General features: G+C 31.7%; 1 protein-coding gene across 4 annotated transcripts in view; it reads right to left on the bottom strand.

Moving 5' to 3' along the window:
- The window catches only part of LOC115889921 (aryl hydrocarbon receptor nuclear translocator-like protein 1), a 212,014-nt gene that overhangs the window by 41,255 nt on the left and 153,057 nt on the right, over positions 1–17,702 (bottom strand). For all 4 annotated transcript variants that reach the window (XM_030910019.1, XM_030910020.1, XM_030910017.1 and 1 more), the window contains one exon: positions 2,960–3,126. In XM_030910019.1, the coding sequence (XP_030765879.1) occupies positions 2,960–3,126 (167 nt within the window). The remainder of the gene's footprint in view (positions 1–2,959; positions 3,127–17,702) is intronic.

Raw genomic sequence — 17,702 nt, 5'->3', positions numbered from 1 at the left:
ATCCGTTTGGCTCAAGAATTCCAATTGATAGTCGCCAACCTCCGATGAGGAGAAGGCACATGAAGACGAAGAAGATTATCAAGCTTAAACTAGAGTGGAGTGGTTGTTTGTTTCTGTATTCAATCGTTGAATAAAGAAATAAGAAGATGCGCAACCTTATGGGCGATTTCGTGGCACAAAACCTGTCAAGACTGTCCGTGAATTCCGAGATTTGGATTAGCTCTGCGCCGCTGCGCCCTGATAGTCGTTTACAGCGCAGCGGATAAAGAATACTGTATCTCACTTCTGCTTTCAGTCGACAGAGTGAGTGGTTGCCAGAGACAGTGTTGCCAGAACTACTGATTAATCCGTAGACCAACGGATTTTGGGTACAGTACGTTAATAAAACGGATTTCCTATCATTAAACGATTTAATATAATATTATATGATTAAACAAAGAACGGTGTCACAGTTGGCTTGGGAATAAAGATCGCTGTTATTTCGTATGTTAAATATTATGGTAAATGTCAATACCCCGTCATTTCCAAGGAAACTAAATGACTTTTTTCGATCATACGACATATTCAGTACCTATAACAGGGTGTCCCAGAAATAAGTGCAGATATTTTAACTGGTAGTATAGTTCAACCCCAGAAACACGCCTATGAGGTTTTTTTTGCGAAAAAAAAATGTTGAAAATTTAAAATTTTTCTTGGCATTTTCCGGGAAATTTGAAAAAACTTTTTAGTGCCACTTGTTTATTCACCTGAGATTTCTCTACGGTGTATCTAAACCATGCAGTGTTGTAACCTCCTATGTTATCCACATTCTACATAGTTCTACATTTATAAATTCATAGAAAAATTTCTACTCAAAAATTAAGAATGTTAAATTTTCATCAGTGCTCATTATTAATAATTATTATAGAAAAAAACATTAATTATTATTTTTAGTACTTACTTACCCTTTCAATGAAAACTTAACAAAAACCACCGAAAATTAACTAAAACATTACGTTTATGACGTTTACGAAAATGATTCATCATATTATTCACAACCAGGTCACAAAAAGAAAATTCTAAAATGTTTCTCGTAATTTAGAATTCAATATTTGTTTTCTTTCATGTTTCTCTGTTTTATTTGAACCACTGATTTACAAAACACCTTGAAAAGCGCACATTACTTTGAATACCGTCTCTTATCGCCACTTTACGAACTACTTTCAATCTAAGACATGTTTCACTCACAATTTTAAATACGTATTTTGTTTTTTTCGCTATTTTTGCGATGTATTTTGACAGCCCAAACGTCGCGCGTCGGCCAAGAGTGCCACGTGTGAACTGGTCCTTTGAGCCGCGCCGTCGTGGCAGGCTTGCGTCAGACGACGATGTTAAGCAACGTTGCCGTAGTTACAACAATTTCAAATTCAAGACATTCGAAGCAATCAAATTCGTATTAAATTTTAAAAATAAAACAGAGAAACATGAAAGGAAACAAACAAAACAAAAATGAATTGATTATTCGTTGGGTTGTTTTCGATATATTGAATTCTGAATTACGATAAACATTTTAGAAATTTCTTTTTTGTGACCTTATCAATAATCAATTCATTTGTGTTTTGTTTGTTTCCTTTCATGTTTTTCTGTTTTATTTTTAAAATTTAATAAGAATTTGATTGCTTCGAGTGTCTTGAATTTGAAATTGTTGAAACTACGGCAACCTCGCATGACGCAAGCTCGACACGCCGGCGCGACAAAGAAGCAGTGAGCAGTTACCAACCAGTGATCAGTGATGCGTGGCTGTCTTGGCCGACGGTTGGGCTGTTGACGGAATTGTCGAAATACATAAAAAAAATAGCGAAAAAGCAAAATACGTATTTAAAATTGTTGAGTGAAACATGTATTTTCTTAGATTGAAAGTAGTTCGTAAAGTGGCGGTAAGAGACAATAATTCTCAACATTTATTCATTCAGAAAGATATTCAAAGTAATGTGTAATGTGTGTTTTCCAATGTGTTTTGTAAATCAGTGGTTCAAATTGTGATGAAGCCTATATGAAAATAATGTGTTAAGTTAAAAATGGGGACTGTTATTTTAGCAGTTTTTATAATAGCACGTACAAGTAAAGCAGCACAATGAAGTGTATTTTAGTTAAGTGTGTATCGAAAAAGAGAACTGTCGCAGTTAATCGATCTGTCATAAGTATCTTTTTTAATGTTGGGTAAGTTTTTTAATTTAACTTTTAAACATTTAACTTTTAATTTATTTTATGTAATAATATCACAATTTTAAAAATGTAATGCATCTCTGCAAACTCCTCAGGTGTTGTGATTTTATGACTTACTTGTAAACATATACTTTCTTGTCCATATGGCAACACAGTGCGTCGAATTAACTGAAATCCGGGCTTGATCCGGGTAATTGGATTTAGTTGGCAATATCTGCCGGCGGTTCTCAAAATGTTGCGATTATTTTTTTAAATTTACAAAGTTAAATAACTCAGTTATTTTCAATTTATTTTAAAAATGGTAAAGAGAAAATATGTTTATTTTGACCAGATCTACCACCTCTTAAAATATCTGCACTCATTTCTGGGACACCCTGTATAAAAAAATATTTTTGTTGTTTATTCTATGTTTAACGCGAATCAATTTTCAACACATAAACGCGGATTTTGTCATCCAAAGATATTTTCGTCAAACGTATTACAGATATTTCAGATTTTAATATGGCAACACTGTCGCTTTAAGATCCATACGGTCTTCTATATGCCTGCATTGGCCGAATTAGAGAAAATAAGTGTTTTATGCGTTGACCGCAGAACGATTGGTGTCACCACTGAACAGCACTTGAGAAGTAAGGGGAAATCAAACCAGCCTTGTCACGAATTCGCTCATAGGTTGCATAACTTCCCAATTCTTTCAAAAAACTGTATTATGTTGAAAAATGCGGGTTTATTAAGAAAAAACCGCAATACTTACAGTGACATAATCGCAAGTAGGCTGCTGACAGTCTTAAGGTACTAATTTTGTCCATTTTTTTGGCGCTGGTGGACACCAACGGTACCAGGTGGTGTAGTTCGCCGATGAACGAATTGATGCGATCTCTTCGTTGCTTCTCGGCCCTGTTGCGCATCTCTCTGCTATTACTGTAACAAAAGAAAGTATATTTTTATACCAGTTATCAATGCGACTTAGTTACGCACTAATAAAAAAAAAAGAATATAGAAGAATAAGAATAGAATAATAAAATAAGAATAACTAGAATATACGTAATAATGACAGTTAAATAATGTAAAATACATACAAATTGTAATATATAGTCTGTCCAACGAGAAGATCCTTGACAGTGATATATGTGTCTGTCATTTTAATTTCAAAGTAGTTTATTTTATTTTACAAAGAAATAAGTTGGTACAACTGGAACGCATAGCAGGATATATTTAAAATTTGATTGACAAGATGACAAGTGATTACTTCAAAATATTGTGAAAAAAACTGCATAAAACTGAAAAAATGTAATCGAGTTATTTTATTTAATAAAAACGGTATGTGTTAATACAAAACAAACAAGAACAAGACACTACATACCAAAAAAATATAAAAAAGAACTATTATTTACTTTCAAGCTTTATGAAACTACCCGCATTTATGATTATGTTTATCAATATAACTTATGTACAAATACAAATTTGTAATATTCCACAGGAATAAACAAAACAACATAGGTAAATAAAACACACTATTTTATTAATAATAACACCTACCAAATTTTATACTTTAAAGGTTTTAACTTTAATCTTAATTTTTTTAAACGAGTACCTTTTGACATTATTTTTCTGCAGTACTAAAATCCATTATTTACCTATCGTGTGATGTCGATATTTTACAGCTACTCCAGTTTTTAGTATGTGTTTAGTTTGATCCTTCTATCATATACGAGATGCACTTATCTACGACGAAATGGTATACAAACTTTATCGATGGCAACTTCATTGGTGTATAAGACTTTCTGCCTGGGCAGCGAGTATTAACCATAAACTGTGCTCTGGGTCTACAGTTAATTTTCACTCAATTTTTCCTCCACTTGACTTCAAAAGACACAAAACACACGTAATAATACGAATCAAAATGCATCATCTTCAAAAACGCAGGGTATTTAACAAAAAGTTGACACAAAATTATAACCTATAATTTGGCAAGACTTTGACAAGCGTCAAAAATGACAAAAATCTAAAGGCGAGTTCATACGCATCGGCGTCCGTTTATCGTTCATCGTTCCGTCAAACCAATAAAATTGAAATATGATCTGTCATTTTTTAAATAAACCAATAAAACTGGTTAAAAACAACAAGACACGACGCATGACGGATTTATATTTAAACCCATCCATAGATAACTTAAAAATTATTAGAAACTTTTTTTAGTAAAATAAATAGATTGGTATGGGACGTCATCTGCTTTTCTTCTGTCATCGTCTGTCGAAATCTTACCTGAGAAAAAAAACAAAGTATACATACAATTGATCAGTAAAAAAACAGTACTGACCAATGTTCTGTTTTGTTTCGATACCTACAGAGTGGTTTATCTTTTTCAATCATCATCAATCAGCATTCCAAAAGTACCAAATGTCACAATCTATACCGAGTGGATTTTTCTAACATTTTTATAACTATTTTTTGCTTTCCGTGCTTGTTCATTTACACCTTGTAATTTTTTTAAGAATATATTTATAATTACTCTAGTCAATTAACTAATAATCATGAAAGTGCGCGTCAAAAATGTCAATTATTGTTACTTTTTGTAACAGTATTTTTTTTCTCTCAATAATTAATATTAAGCAATTAAATGCTACTTATATATTTTATACTAGCGTGTACCAGCGATTTCGTTCGCGTCGAATTAATCATTTGTAATGGTGATGATAAAGCAAAGCAAGAATTTCCATTAACATACAAACTGGATAAAATTTTCTCACATTTACGTCAGCAAAACAATATGGCGATATTCTTATATAACTTGGTAATATTTGAGGGGTAGTTTCATCTCGTTGGAATTTGACTTTCGAAAAATCCGTTTGCCAAAAATAAGCTTTTTACGTCAAGCAGTTTAAGCAGAATCGTGGTTAAGAAAGAACTTTTTGGAACACCCTGTATGATTTTTTAAAAAATTTCAAAATATGTAAAAAAACAAATAAATTATGCTTGTCCAAGCGTTTTCCCGAAAGACTAACCGTTTTTTAAATAACAAATATTGTCATATTTTATGAAACACCCTGTATAAATTTATAAAAAAATCTTAAAATATGTAAAACAACAAAATAAAATATACGTGTTTAAGAGTTTTTCGAAAAACTCACCGGTTTTTAAATAAAAAATATTTTAATATTTGACGGATAGTTTCAACCCCTTAGAATTCGAGTTTCGAAAAATCCCTTCTTATCGAACCTCTACACCCTAAAGTCAATCTGTTTTCCAAAAATCAGCTTTTTACGTCAAGCGCTTTAAGCAGGATCGTGATTAATCAATGACCAGATTTTTCGAAACACCCTGTATACATTTTTAAAAATCTTAAAATATGTAAAAAAGCAAAATAAAATATACGTGTTTAAGCGTTTTTCGGAAACTTGACCGTTTTTTAAATAAAAAATATTGTAATATTTGAGGGGTGGTTTCACCCTCTTGAAACTGGAATTTCGAAAAATCCCTTCTTATCGAACCTCTACACCCTAGAATCAACCTGTATGCCAAAATTGAGCTTCTTACGTTGAGTGGTTTGAGCAGGATCGTGATTAATCAGTATGTCAGTCACTTAAGGATTTTATATATTAGTATAGATAACAATTTAATACTGTATTAAATATAATTTATGTTAACCATTCTCGATAAAAATTAAATATTAATATTATTCAACCCATGTGTAAGTTTAAGTTTAGATTCTAAACAGAGATTTACTAAAAATAGTCTAAATTTAGATTAAATAAATAAAGAAATCATAAAAATAGTCCTAAATCCATACTAATAATAATTTTTTTATTAATTATTTTTCCCATTTGAAAATTTTCTCTATTTCTAGTGTATTAGATAGGTACCATATGATCGAAAAAAAAACGGCGTCAAGACGGCTAGGGAATGGCTAACCTTCCTATAACTGATGTTAATTTGAGACAAGTTTAATGACAGTTATATTGTCAGTCTATGTCCAAGGTCCAAGTCCAAGAATATGATGCCTACAAACATTAATGGCTTTTATGTTAAAGAAGCCACGAAAAAGCCGCATACGCTTCGTTTTACAAATACAGGACCTTAAAATTTTCCAGAAAATTATTAGTTTCTTTTTGAAAATTTGATTAATATTAAAAAAAATCACTGATTACTAAATAACATTAATCAATTACAACGTTATCAATGGTGGTGTGGGCTAATGGTCACTGATATAAATATTTTTAATCAAGTGTTAGAGAGGTCGGTAGGGTCAATTCTCACATCGAACACTATTAATTATATTTCAAAATTCAATTTATATATTTCTGTTGTTATGGAGAGATTATAACATGCATTGAATTCTTTTATTTTGTATCTAATAATATTGAAAATTTCAAAATATATGTAAAAAAACAAACAAAATTATGCGTGTCCAAGCGTTTTCCCGAAAGACTAACCGTTTTTTAAATAACAAATATTGTAATATTTGAGGGGCGTTTTCACCCTCTTGGAATTTGAGATTCGAGAAACCCCTCTTTAACGAACCTCTACACCCCAGTCAATCCGTTTGCCAAAAATCAGCTTTAAACGTCAAGCAGTTTAAGCAGAATCGTGATTACTCAATGGTCATATTTTATGAAACACCCTGTATAATTTTAAAAAATCTTAAAATATGTAAAACAACAAAATAAAATATACGTGTTTAAGAGTTTTTCCGAAAAACTGACTGGTTTTTAAATTAAAAATATTCTAATATTTGATGGGTGATTTCACCCCCTTAGAATTCGAGTTTCGAAAAATCCCTTCTTATCGAACCTCTACACCCTAAAGTCAATCCGCTTTCCAAAAATCAGCTTTTTACATCAAGCGCTTTAACGTGATCGTGATTAATCAATGACCAGATTTTTCGAAACACCCTGTATACATTTTCAAAAAATCTTAAAATATGAAAAAAAACCAAAATACAATATACGTGTTTAAGCGGTTTTTTCGGAAACTTGACTGTTTTTTAAATAAAAAATATTGTAATATTTGAGGGGTGGTTTCACCCCCTTGGAACTGGAATTTCGAAAAATCCCTTCTTATCGAACCTCTACACCCTAGAATCAACGTGTATGCCAAAATTGAGCTTCTTACGTTGAGTGGTTTGAGCAGGATCGTGATTAATCAGTATGTACCCGGACTGTCTTTACAAGAGGTAAAACTTTCTATTATATTAAGTTTTTCCTCTCAAAAATAAAGTTTATCTCTTTTTTAATGTAAGTATAATAATTTTATATTAATAAAAAGATAATATAGGATGAACCGACGACCTTATAGTTCGTTGCAATAGAACCTTGGCTGCATAAAGATTTGTAGAATTCAGCAAAAAGTGCAATAAGTAAAATAAGAAAACCTGTCTAACAAACAGAAATGAATCGAGTGAACTCAGCGTCTACATTATGTTCTCGTTACATTCTAAACCTTTGAATACAAAGATTAAGAAGAGTATAATGCTATCTTATGTATTCCTGTATTAGAGATTGCACTGATAAACCGGAATATAAGTCCGCCATATTAATCTAGGGTTGCTAACTAGCGATGGGAACTATCGAATGAATTAGACTATCGAATAGTTACTGAATGAATGATTTCAACTATCGAATGGTTTTATTCGAATAAAACCATTCATTTATTTGTATACTAAAGCATATGTGACAACCTCGCCGTGCCACTAAATGGTTATCGTTGAGCCACGACTATCGAATGCTTTTGATAAATGAAATTTAGTATTCGTTTGATTTTTGTGTGCGTCAGTGCATTAGTTCTTCCGTATTTTTATAACTTCATCTTATAAATACTGTGCCAATTTTGGGTTTATTAAAATATTTAAAATACTAAAATAGTAGTTTTTTTTTAATTGACGATTATGTGCGTGTGCAGGTGTCAAAATTTTTCCGAAATTTGTGTGATTTTCCGTAGCCCGATCTTTCAATTATTTTATTTTATATGGTATATATGGTCTATTTTTTAATGGGAAATTTTGAGAAGTAGCAATTTTTAAGAGAGATGAGATGAACTTTAAAATTTATTAATTAAATTTAATTAATTTAAAAAAATTAATTTTAAAAATACATATTTGTATTTTAGATATTTAAATAATATGAATTAGTTGAACTTAATAATCATATTTAAGTAATGTGGTTAAGTAAATGGTTATCGAACTCAAACTATGGGGTGAGAAAATTAAATTGAAAGTTTTACACGTGCCAATTTAAAAAAAAAGTTAACGATGTTTGTATTTTGTTTATGCTAATTCTCTTACGTGTAGTTTTTTGCGAAGAAATATTTCATTTATTTTTAAAGTAAATGCCAGTAAAAGTAAATATTATTTTTAAATAGTAATATAAAGTACCTAATATAAATAATTTTGATTTCTAATTTTTTATTTATATTTTCCTTCCATTACACTGCATGCTTAGAAAATTAATAAATGTTTATATTTCATGATTTTAAAGTTTGTTGTTAATATAACAAATTAGTTCTGTAATTATTATTATTTAATAAACCAACGTTGTCACACAAAAAATTTAAAGACTATATTATTTTTAAATAGGATCTAATATAAATAATTTTGACATCTAATTTGTTGTTTATAATTTGCTACTACGTAAAAAAAATGTTTATATTAAATTATTTTAAATTTTGTTGTTAATAGGTATAACAAATTATTACTGTTATTATTATTTTTGTTAAACCAGTCTTTGCTTAAAAACATTAAAAATAGTTTTCCTACATCCAAAATAACAAGTATTATTGCAGTGTAACAACAGAATATTAATAAAAAAATGCAAAATATTGAAACTATATAGACATACTATCCCTAACTAACTAAAGCCAAACAATAATATTCTTGGCTAATATCAACTAATACCAATATATGGCAACAGCGCCCTTCATAATGTATTTTCTGTATAAATACCTTACTAAGGTAAATACTAGCACCTCAATAAAAAAAATAATGTGTCCTTATCTTTATATGACTCCGCAAAAAATCAAAGATGCCGGCTTCTTTCATAGCATTGCCACCGACCGCTGACCGTTAATTTTTTATTATAATCGATCCTGACGAATAATTTCATAAATGAATGAATTTTATAAATGAATGGTTTTTGCTGCCGAATTACTAGAATACAATATTTCAAGGCAGATGACGCATCTATTCGATAATTTTTATTCGAATAGTTTTCAACGAATGTTTTTTTACTAGCTATCGAATTATTCGAATGAATTGCAACTATCGAATGTTTCGATAGTATTCATTCGATAGTTCCCACTACTATTGCTAACCGTCCTCTATTCCATAGGACAGTCCTCTTTTTGACCTTACAGTCTTCTTTTCATTGAAAAAAGTCCTCTTTTTACATACCAAACCAGACCTAATGCCGCCAAAATGCTTTAAAAAATTGTTAATCTGTGTCTTTCGCTAATTCCACTCGTTTGTACAGAAAAGAAAATGTAGAAATATTTATGTACAAGAAATATCTGTGGAAGCGATAAACACTATTTTATGTTTATTTACTGTTAGCTTATGTTTTGAAAAGAAAGTTTGGTTGAAAATGGTTTGTTTTATTTTAACAAGTTTTGAGTATAAAATTATTAAGAAAGTAACCATCAGTAGCATAACGCTGACATAACTTTTTGGTAAATACTAGACATTTGGGCGAGGTTTCAAAAAATTCTCGCCTGTGCCTCGTTTTTACCCTCTCGTCCACAATTTTTTATTTTGAAAGTTGGCAACCCTATTTAATCCCCTATCGCGCGCGACCTAAGTTTGTCACTATGCTCTTTCCAAAATCTTTTTATTCAAAGTTCTAAACTGGTCGAACACGAGGCACAGGAACAGCATAGCCCCGGCTTATCAGCTGACCGTATTTGCTTTCTAATTTCTGTTCGGTGGCCAGCAGGGAATTTTCCGAGCGGTTTTTCCTCGCCTGGAAACGATGTCGAAACAAACAAATTAAATTAGCCAACAAGTTTGATGATTCACCTTAACGATAAAGTCCGGGAAAATTTAAATGATTTGGATGAAGTGAAGTTTTTTTTTATTTTTCAATCTTCAGTTTCAAATATTTCTTCACAAAACAAAGATACAGACACATTAGGCTGTCTAAAAAAATTATCCAACGTAAACAAGCTCTTAATTTTTAATTTCAATCGTGCTCGAATCGTGATACTTTTCCCATATAAATAACATAGGATTTTCTGACCTTTTGCATTTATTTTTTTATCTCCAAAGCAAATGAACCTACAGGTTCAATTTACACACTGTTTACACACAATATTGCACACTGAAATGCAATGAAACAATAATCTTAAATTATAATTTTGATCAATTGATCATAGATATCGCGCAATATTAGTTATCCATATTAAAGTTGGTAAAGAAATATAGCGGCAGTAATGGCCCTGTATGTCCCTTAAGTGTTGTTAAGAAGGTGAATTTTGTTGATGTAAACAATAATTGTTTATATATTTACAATTAATTTATTTTTGTTTCTTAAAATATTTTGATTAAAAGAAAATAGATAAAAGTGGGCAACCTAACCAAATCAAACCAAACCAAGTCCCTGGTGGAACACTACCACCTCAACACAAGCCCATTCTACCTTTTCCAATATGGCGGAGATAGAAGTGCTTTATTTGGCGCGTATTTTAAACACTGTTTTATTTCCAAATAGGCATTTTCACACAAATGTCGGGTTAGATTACGTAATATTTCACTAATTTTTTAATATACAGGGAGTCTAAAGTTCTCCACATAAATATGGAATTTTTTGTATTATTACTTTTATGAAAACATCAGTTAGTTACTTTTTATAAAAAGGTCTGCTTTCTTAGAAAATAGGTAGTGTTAAAATATTCAAACTTGAGATAGCATATATAGGGTGTTCAGAACCATCGGAAAAAAATAACCAGAAATATATGACAGAAAATAGCAATATAAACTAAATATTCAATTGCAAACACTTAACTACCATAATTTACTGAACGTTTGATAAATATATACTATTATGGACAGTATAGGAAGTTACTTGTCTTAGTAAAAGCCTTGGTAAATGCTTTTGGAATTATAAACTACACTGGCTTGGATCAAAAAATATGGAATATTTTTTCTATGTTTTGCAGCATTACACAAATGGGAATAAATTTAAACCATAATAGGTGAGGATAACTAAAAAATATAATGTGTTTCAAGATTTTATACAGAAAAAAAAACTAAATACCTTTTTGGGGGTTCGTAAGTAAAATTTACGCTTAGCTTAGTTTTTTTGCTCTTTCTCTTTACATAGGGCATTGTCTTTGTGGTAAAGACGCCATTCCTTTTTTTGCATAGTTCTTCAATAAAATATTGGATATTCTGAACAAGATGGATTTAATAATAAATTCTGACGTATGTGAGGGGCAATTGTGACCTAAAAAGTCTTACATCCAGGCCATTTATATTTTTAATTGTCAATATCTTTCTGTGATCTTTTTTATGTAAAAAGCTTGATTCTTCTTCCAATATTTTACTTATAGTGAGGTAAGTGTAGGCAGTTAGTAGCCATAACTACATCCTCACTAGGGTAACAGAGGCTTTGACCTTTGGCCTTTTTGAGGCATATTTAATGCACTTCTTACCCAAGAACTACTAGTAGGAGTGAAATTATCTCTTTTAATAGCTGTCAACCATTTTTTACGAAGCTCGTCACTTTTGGGGAATATAAAAGCAAAAACCTTGGGACCTCCTCTATAATTTCCCTGACAATTTGGAACAGAGCATGTAAAAGGCATGCTACAATAAAATGTTAACCCTTTAATACCTATCTTTTGATTATTGTAAGTAATCATTACAAAGTACTATGCAGACTGGCGGTAAAGGCTTTTTACTCATTTAGGTGTAATATCTTGATAAATACTTACTAGCTCTTACCTTAAAATAATTAATAATACAGGAGTACGACAAGTACAAAAGTTTGAAGTTCCCTATGGGGAATTTTATCACAATTTTCTGATCACACCATGTACTGAACACTAAGAACTAAACAAACGTGTTGCAGAAGCACAACAAACTAGAGATAATTAATTATTTCTGGTATGCAATCGGAACGAGAAACCACTACCGGCTTTTCAGGTTAAAGGTAAACAACAGTAAACAATTTAATAATGCGCTGCCTTCGCCGCCATATTTGCCTTGCCCATATCATGTTGATTGGCCTTGAGTTGAGGTGGTGGTGGGTAGAACCCACTTTCCTAGTAAATACAATACAACATAGAATGTAATGAAAATCAACTAAAGTACACTAAATCAATTTTTGCAACTTGCCTTTACCACATAAATTATGTACACCTCTGTACACAAATCTAATATAAGGTCGCTTCGAAACCATATTGCTGCAATCCAATTTGCCCTCAAACTGCTCTAGGAAAACTGCAAATAGTTTCTGCTGTATAATCAAAGGAAAATCTGGGGAAATCTTAGAAAGTCCGTAATAGTGGAAACGTTTCGCCTTGTTTACCGTTCGTGTTTCGTACGGGGCTTAAATAAAAAGGGAATCGCAGGGAACATATCAATCGATCTTTCCCTGACATGTTCCATATTTATTCCCTCCTCTCCCCCCACCCTGACGTCCCTGACGGAAACGCACACACTGACATATCGTGCCAGGTGATTGGGAAACATCAATAGAAACGGTCCCTTTTTTATTTTTGTTTTTAACGTTTTACGTATTATCCTTGTCTGCGATATTGGTTTTGAATTGGAATACGCAAAATAATTATTTTATATAAATCACAGCAATATTTAACGACCTATCAAGAGCTTGTGTTATATTACTGAGGTACCGCCTTCGAAGAATCCATTTGATTTCCTGAAATTCCTTTGTTATTTTTTTTGGATTTTTAAAATGATTTTTAGCCGCGCCACTGGGGGATGAAAGGGGTATTTTTTTTTATTTCAATATTTTTTGACGTCATATCGAAAAAACGATTTTATTAATGATAAAAATAAACCAGATTTTTTTATTCAGTTTACCCAATTTTTAACCGCGACCCGCTAAGATAAAATATATCGTATTTATGGTTTTTTTTGGGACACCCTGTATAACTATATTTTTATTTATATATATTTATTGAAATATATTTTTATTATTATAATATATCTTAGGATTACGTAAAGTGATCTGAAAGGAAGCCAAAAATGTAACAACATACAGGGTGTTCCATTTAAAAAAAAATCATCGCGATCCGCTCACACTTTCTTGAGCCACCCTATAGAAGTTAAAATATTTTCCTGAAATACATCCTAGTACATACTTTAGGTATGCACTTTCACAAAATTCCCAAGTTTTTTATTCTAGAAACTACAGATGGCTGACACACTATTGCCGGACTCTGTATATCTATTTTTTGTTGTGCCGCTATGTGTACTTATTTCTCTAAATAACGTTTTAATTAAAATCTGATAAAAATATGTTTTGGACAGTTCACGAGTATACACAAATAACTTTCCAGTACCTAATTATGTACAATTTTCATTGAAAATTACCTTCCAACGCATACAACTGGAAAACATCCTTCGCAAATACAATTTTAAACTACATACATTAATTATCTTTTGTGTTACCCAGCTCGAAATGCATCACAGAGACGAAAACAAAATAATTGGGAGCCGTGTGGGCATTTGTGTGTATTTTTTCCTATATTCCTCCACTCGAATCAAGGATAAAACAAAGATATGAATTGGACCAATAAGAATGGACCGTGATAAAATATCGACCAATGGCAGAGGGAATAATCGCACATATCGCGCCAAACCTACATCACGTTGATTGTGTTGACCCCAGAAAAATTGATTTTTGTAAACAAACGATTCGAAATGTTAGGGATGTTAAATACTATCGATATACCAAACTATCGATACGATTAAAAATATATCTCTTCAAAAAAGGTCTCTGTGTATTATTTCTCCATTTGTACTGTAAGAAAATCTACAAAATAAAAGTTACTGAAGTGAAACTTCTTTACGCGCGCTGGGAGTAAAAATTGAAGACCGTGACACACGAGCTAGCGTCATGACACACGTCACGAAAAGTAATAACGATCGAAAAAGTGGTAAGCCAATGAGGAAGTTGAGATGGGTCTTTGGAGCGTTGTAGTTGGAGTTTTATGATATTTTGGCGAAAAAAACGTCTGATTTAAATGAAATTTGGTATGTCGATGGATTAGACAAAGACCAACTTGACCGTGTACGACACGTGTCACTGTGACAGTTAGTTATGACGTGAGAAACGATAATTGATATCGCCCGATCGCGACCAAATTTGGTGGGTAGGCTATGTGAGCGACGGTGCACACGATCTCTCTCTACAAAGTTGGATACGACGCGACGTTTCGTTTACATCTTCATCAGGGTGGGACTAAGGATTTGATATTGAAGAAAAATGTGGATCGATTTCGGCATAATAGGGGACGGGCTACAGGATGACGCCCTCGACGCGACGTTTCGAACCGATGCCTCTAAATGGACGAAATCATCAGGCTTTTTCTTAATTATGGGTCGATTGGAACCAAATTCGGTACGTATAGAGGTACCCGATTGGAGTCCTCAGACGAACAGACGGTCATTTTAATACAAATTTTGTGAATTTGAATTAAATTATTTATTAATTTATTATTTTTTCAACATTTCAATCTACACTTTTTCAAACATGTGTACGAGGTTAAGTTGTGTTCGATACATATCGATATTTCTTTAAGACGCACATCACTATAATATATCTCGCAATTTACAATAAAAGTAGTGAGGAATTATTCGAAAATGATTGTAGAAGCGACCAACATCACATCTAAAAATATACAGCTTTTGTTAATGCATCAAAATCACGTATAAAGTTGATGATGTTGAAATTTTATCTTAACCACGAAACTAAACTCTTTAAATATAGCAGATTTTCTCGGTAAATACTGTAAATAGTACTATAATCTATATTATGTACACGTACGGTGTAGAAACAATTATATTTATTAGAATGATACTAGAGTTTATACCTAGTGATGAGCCATTTATTAAAATCAAAGGTTGTAGTAATTTCCGGTGAAACAGGAAGCGACAGAAAACAACTGAACACGTCAATCAATCCTAATTTATATCATATACTAATATACCAAATCTCGATTTTTTATCTGAAAAAATAAAAAAGTTACAGGGATGAGCCACTTTTGAGACGCACCCGGTATAATGACTTCTGTCCTTCTGTAACACTGTATAGTTTTAAAAACGATTTTTCTCTACCAGACTTTATTTTCTAAATCAAATCTCCAAACGAAACGTGATTATTCTAAAAAGATCTCGGTTATTTTGACTGCGCTACTAATTAACGTAACACGTTTTAAACGTGAACATATTTACCAATTAGCACAATAGAATTCGGCTAGAGCAGCTGATAAAAACTTAAAACGTAACTACACACAGTACCCAGACTATTCTGATTAGACATATTTTCGTAAATAATATCGCCGAACGCCCACATCTAGCTTTCCTTCAATCTGATTTTTATTTCATATATATTGAGTAAAAGGAATAATTCCTGCTTGTTCTCAACGCAAACAATGGCCATGTTGATTGTAATTGAACCGAATCGAGAAAGGCTACGCACAAACAAAAAACAAACCATTTAGGTTTGATGATGTCACGAGACCGACTGCAACTCGACTCGAGATTGGAGGGTATTTTTGTAATTTTCTTCTCCGCTGGATCCTTTGTGGATCAAATTAAAGAAAATTCTACTTAAATGTCATTCAGACACGGTAATATTTCGTTAGTTCGGTCTCAAATCCTTATACAGGGTGGCGCCTTTAATACTACGCGGAGGCTCCAAAGAGAACGACAGTTTGTAGGTCAATTTAGAACATTTTTTAAAAATATAGAGAATTGTACAGAGTGTTCCCAAAAAAATTACGCTTCCAAGTTGTGTTTTTAGTAACGGAACACCCTATACATTAATCGATTTTCTATGTGATGATTCTAGGTGAAAAATAAAGGTGAGTTTCATTAGAGAAGTATATGACTAAAATGTAAGGTTTTTGATATATTTAACATTTTTTAAAAATGAAGAACAATTTTTAAATTTCAATAAAAGCTACCTAAATTCGAATTTACCCGGTATAACTCAATATGTAGTTAAGATAACGATTGTAATTTAAACCAAATTAAAACATAAAAGTCCCAAAAAAGTTATACAGGTTGAGCCAAGATTAATATTGAACATTGGTCAAATTTAAAAGCAAATTACTCTTTTATTTTAAATGAAACACCCAGTATATTATTTCGATATTCAATGAGGAATTCATGTCTCTTCAAAATACTATTAAGGTTGTCTAAAACCAAACAAAACAAAGATTTGCCTAGATATTTTCATTTTTATGATTTAGTGTCTGTAGATCTTTATTATTTGATGAAATCTAGGTGGCCGAAATTAGTTCAACTTTAATAACTAGATATCATTTTGTGTCAGTTAAAATCTCAAAAAATCTCAGAAATTTGACAAAAATGGAAACTTATCCTACATTAGAGACAATTGATATGATTCTATTAGTTTACTATTATTACTATTATCTTTAGAATGCTTAAATGTTTTTAATTTATCTAGTCTTGCCTTTTTTTATTGGGGTATGTTAAAGACAGTGTTTACAAAACTCGACCAAGTATTGTCGACAACATGAGAGAAATGATTGTGACTGCTTTTCGAAGTAGAACTCCACATATGCCACTGTTCACTGCATTTTATGCACTGAACAAGAAATGAAACATATTGGGCATTTGATTTCGTCTAGCTAATTTTTAATTATACGCTTATACCTAGTTTTAATTCTGTAATTATTAAAATATATTTTAAACGTGTATCTTTTTAGTACCGTTGAGTATTTTACAATATATTCTTTAATTTTTGTTGAATTAACAAAACAACCACCTAGATTTTACCAAATAATAAAGATCTACTGTCAGAAAGGACGTAAGAAAATTTAATACAGATAATATAAGGCGAACTATAGAAGAGAATAAAAGTGAAGGTGTTGCGGGGAAAACTATCAAATGGAAAGAGAGAGATCTTTAAACTAAAAGACAACCAAGGGGTCGTAACAACAAATAGAGAACGGCTGTTGAAAATAACAGAAAACTTTTACACTGAACTATACACAAGTAATCACCAACAAACATACAACAGTCAACAACGTCTGTGCAAAAAGATAGTTAACCAGGGATCAGAGGATATACCGGAAATAACTACAGAAGAAATCAGAAACTCCTTAAAAGAAATGAAAAATAACAAAGCCCCGGGCGAGGACGGCATAGTGATTGAGGCTGTAAAACTCGGAGGAGGGAACTATTAAAATGGACTAAAGACTTATTTAATCTATGCCTTGAAAAAGGAATAATCCCGTCTCAATGGAACAACGCCATAACGATACTTCTCCATAAAAAGGGCGATATCACCGAG

This window comes from Sitophilus oryzae, unplaced genomic scaffold, assembly GCF_002938485.1.
Source record: "Sitophilus oryzae breed Bouriz unplaced genomic scaffold, Soryzae_2.0 scaffold_857_pilon_pilon, whole genome shotgun sequence".
NCBI classification, from domain to species: Eukaryota; Metazoa; Arthropoda; class Insecta; order Coleoptera; family Curculionidae; genus Sitophilus; species Sitophilus oryzae.
The sequence above is the reverse complement of the archived record's forward strand: the minus strand, read 5'-3'. Positions and strand labels throughout refer to the sequence as shown.